At 45.9% G+C, this 1378-nt stretch overlaps 1 protein-coding gene across 1 annotated transcript in view; it reads right to left on the bottom strand.

Annotated features, from left to right (window-relative positions):
* SLC28A3 (solute carrier family 28 member 3) overlaps window positions 1-1378 on the bottom strand; it is a gene marked incomplete at its 5' end in the record, with an annotated part of 33046 nt that extends 31668 nt beyond the window's left edge. Inside the window, 2 exons of the mRNA XM_019629363.1 lie at window positions 22-166; window positions 1191-1378. Coding sequence (XP_019484908.1) covers window positions 22-166; window positions 1191-1378 — 333 coding nt within the window. The remainder of the gene's footprint in view (window positions 1-21; window positions 167-1190) is intronic.

The following is a 1378-nucleotide window of genomic DNA, read 5'->3' as shown; positions in this document are numbered from 1 at the left end:
AAAGATCAGTTTCATACTTACTTTGGTTGGGTGTTTGGAAAATAGAAAAAGCAGCATAATGTACATGATGACCCCACCGAAGGACACCAGCTGCTGTTGGCCCAGTTTGGCGGTGTCAAAGATCAGCCAGAAAATAACCCCCAGCACCAGGGAGCTCCAAATCACCCTAAGAGAAAGGAGCCACTGGTATCATTTGCTGTGCTAACTGGAAAATCTTAATAAGGCTTAAACTACCAAACAAAAAATATTGACAAGAGTAACACACCCTGGCACCAGGAAGTGGTGCTTCTAGAAATTGCAGCAGACCTTCTTTGGTTGTGGCTATAAAGGCAAATAGTCAAAAAATTAAGCAGTGTGTCTCCCTCACTCTACAACTCTGGGGCTCTTTGCTGGTTCAGGGATATATACAGGGATCAGAGAGGAGAAAGGAAGTTTGGAGAGGGGAGCCTGGTGATTTTTTAGAGAGATCTACTGGGAGTCCTCACCTCTGTGTTGGGAGATGGGTGAGGTGTTACCTCCTTCCTTTTAAGGGAGAACTTGAGATGCATTCTCTGCAATTGGAGGACCTCACCCGAGCCTCAGTGAGCCAAGTTGGACTTTGGGCTGGGTTCTGAATTTCTGGGGAGTCTGCAGGTATGACAAGACTGACTCATGGCTTCAGTGGCAGGGCTAGAAAGGGTGCTGTCCTGGGATTGCACAACCCTGGTTTGCTTGGCCAAGGATGTGTGACTGGTCCTGGGTCCTACACAGTGGGGCCGCCTGGAGGGAGAGGAGTTCCCACAGACAGAGACTTTTGAGGGAAAAGCCCTAAGTGGTTACCTGCAGGATACTGGGTCCTACAGGAAAGAGTTGGTTTTAATAATTCACAGGCTTTTCTTCCCAAGAAGTCCACAGCAGGACTCCCCAAGTCAGGACTGTCACATGTTTTGGACAACATTTTATCATTTAGTAGCACTTGAAATTAAGGCAGTTTATAGGGACATTTGGACACACCTCAAACGAGTCATTACCTTATCTGAGCCTTGATTTCCTGTTTGTAAAATGAAGGCATTTTAACAGATTATCCCCTAGGTTGTTTCTAGCTACAATATCTCATAAATGAGGAAGCAATTTCAGAGCACATTTTTGGAACATTGTTGGAAAAAACTAACATCCCTCTCAATTGCAATAAGAGAACTAACTGCATTTACCACTTGAGCCAGAACCAATGGCTGTCCAGAAGCCTTCTGCCCGGAGATAGAAACTCATCAATTCGATGTTCATATTTGGCCATAAAGTGATCCCAGACCACAAAGAAGATGGCAGCCACGGTGATCACAAAAAGAGGAAGGGCCCTGTGAAAGTTCAGCACACAGGCCGCAATCACCATCGCCAGGTA

Source organism: Hipposideros armiger, unplaced genomic scaffold (genome assembly GCF_001890085.2).
Source record: "Hipposideros armiger isolate ML-2016 unplaced genomic scaffold, ASM189008v1 scaffold_846, whole genome shotgun sequence".
Classification (NCBI taxonomy): domain Eukaryota; kingdom Metazoa; phylum Chordata; class Mammalia; order Chiroptera; family Hipposideridae; genus Hipposideros; species Hipposideros armiger.
The sequence above is the reverse complement of the archived record's forward strand: the minus strand, read 5'-3'. Positions and strand labels throughout refer to the sequence as shown.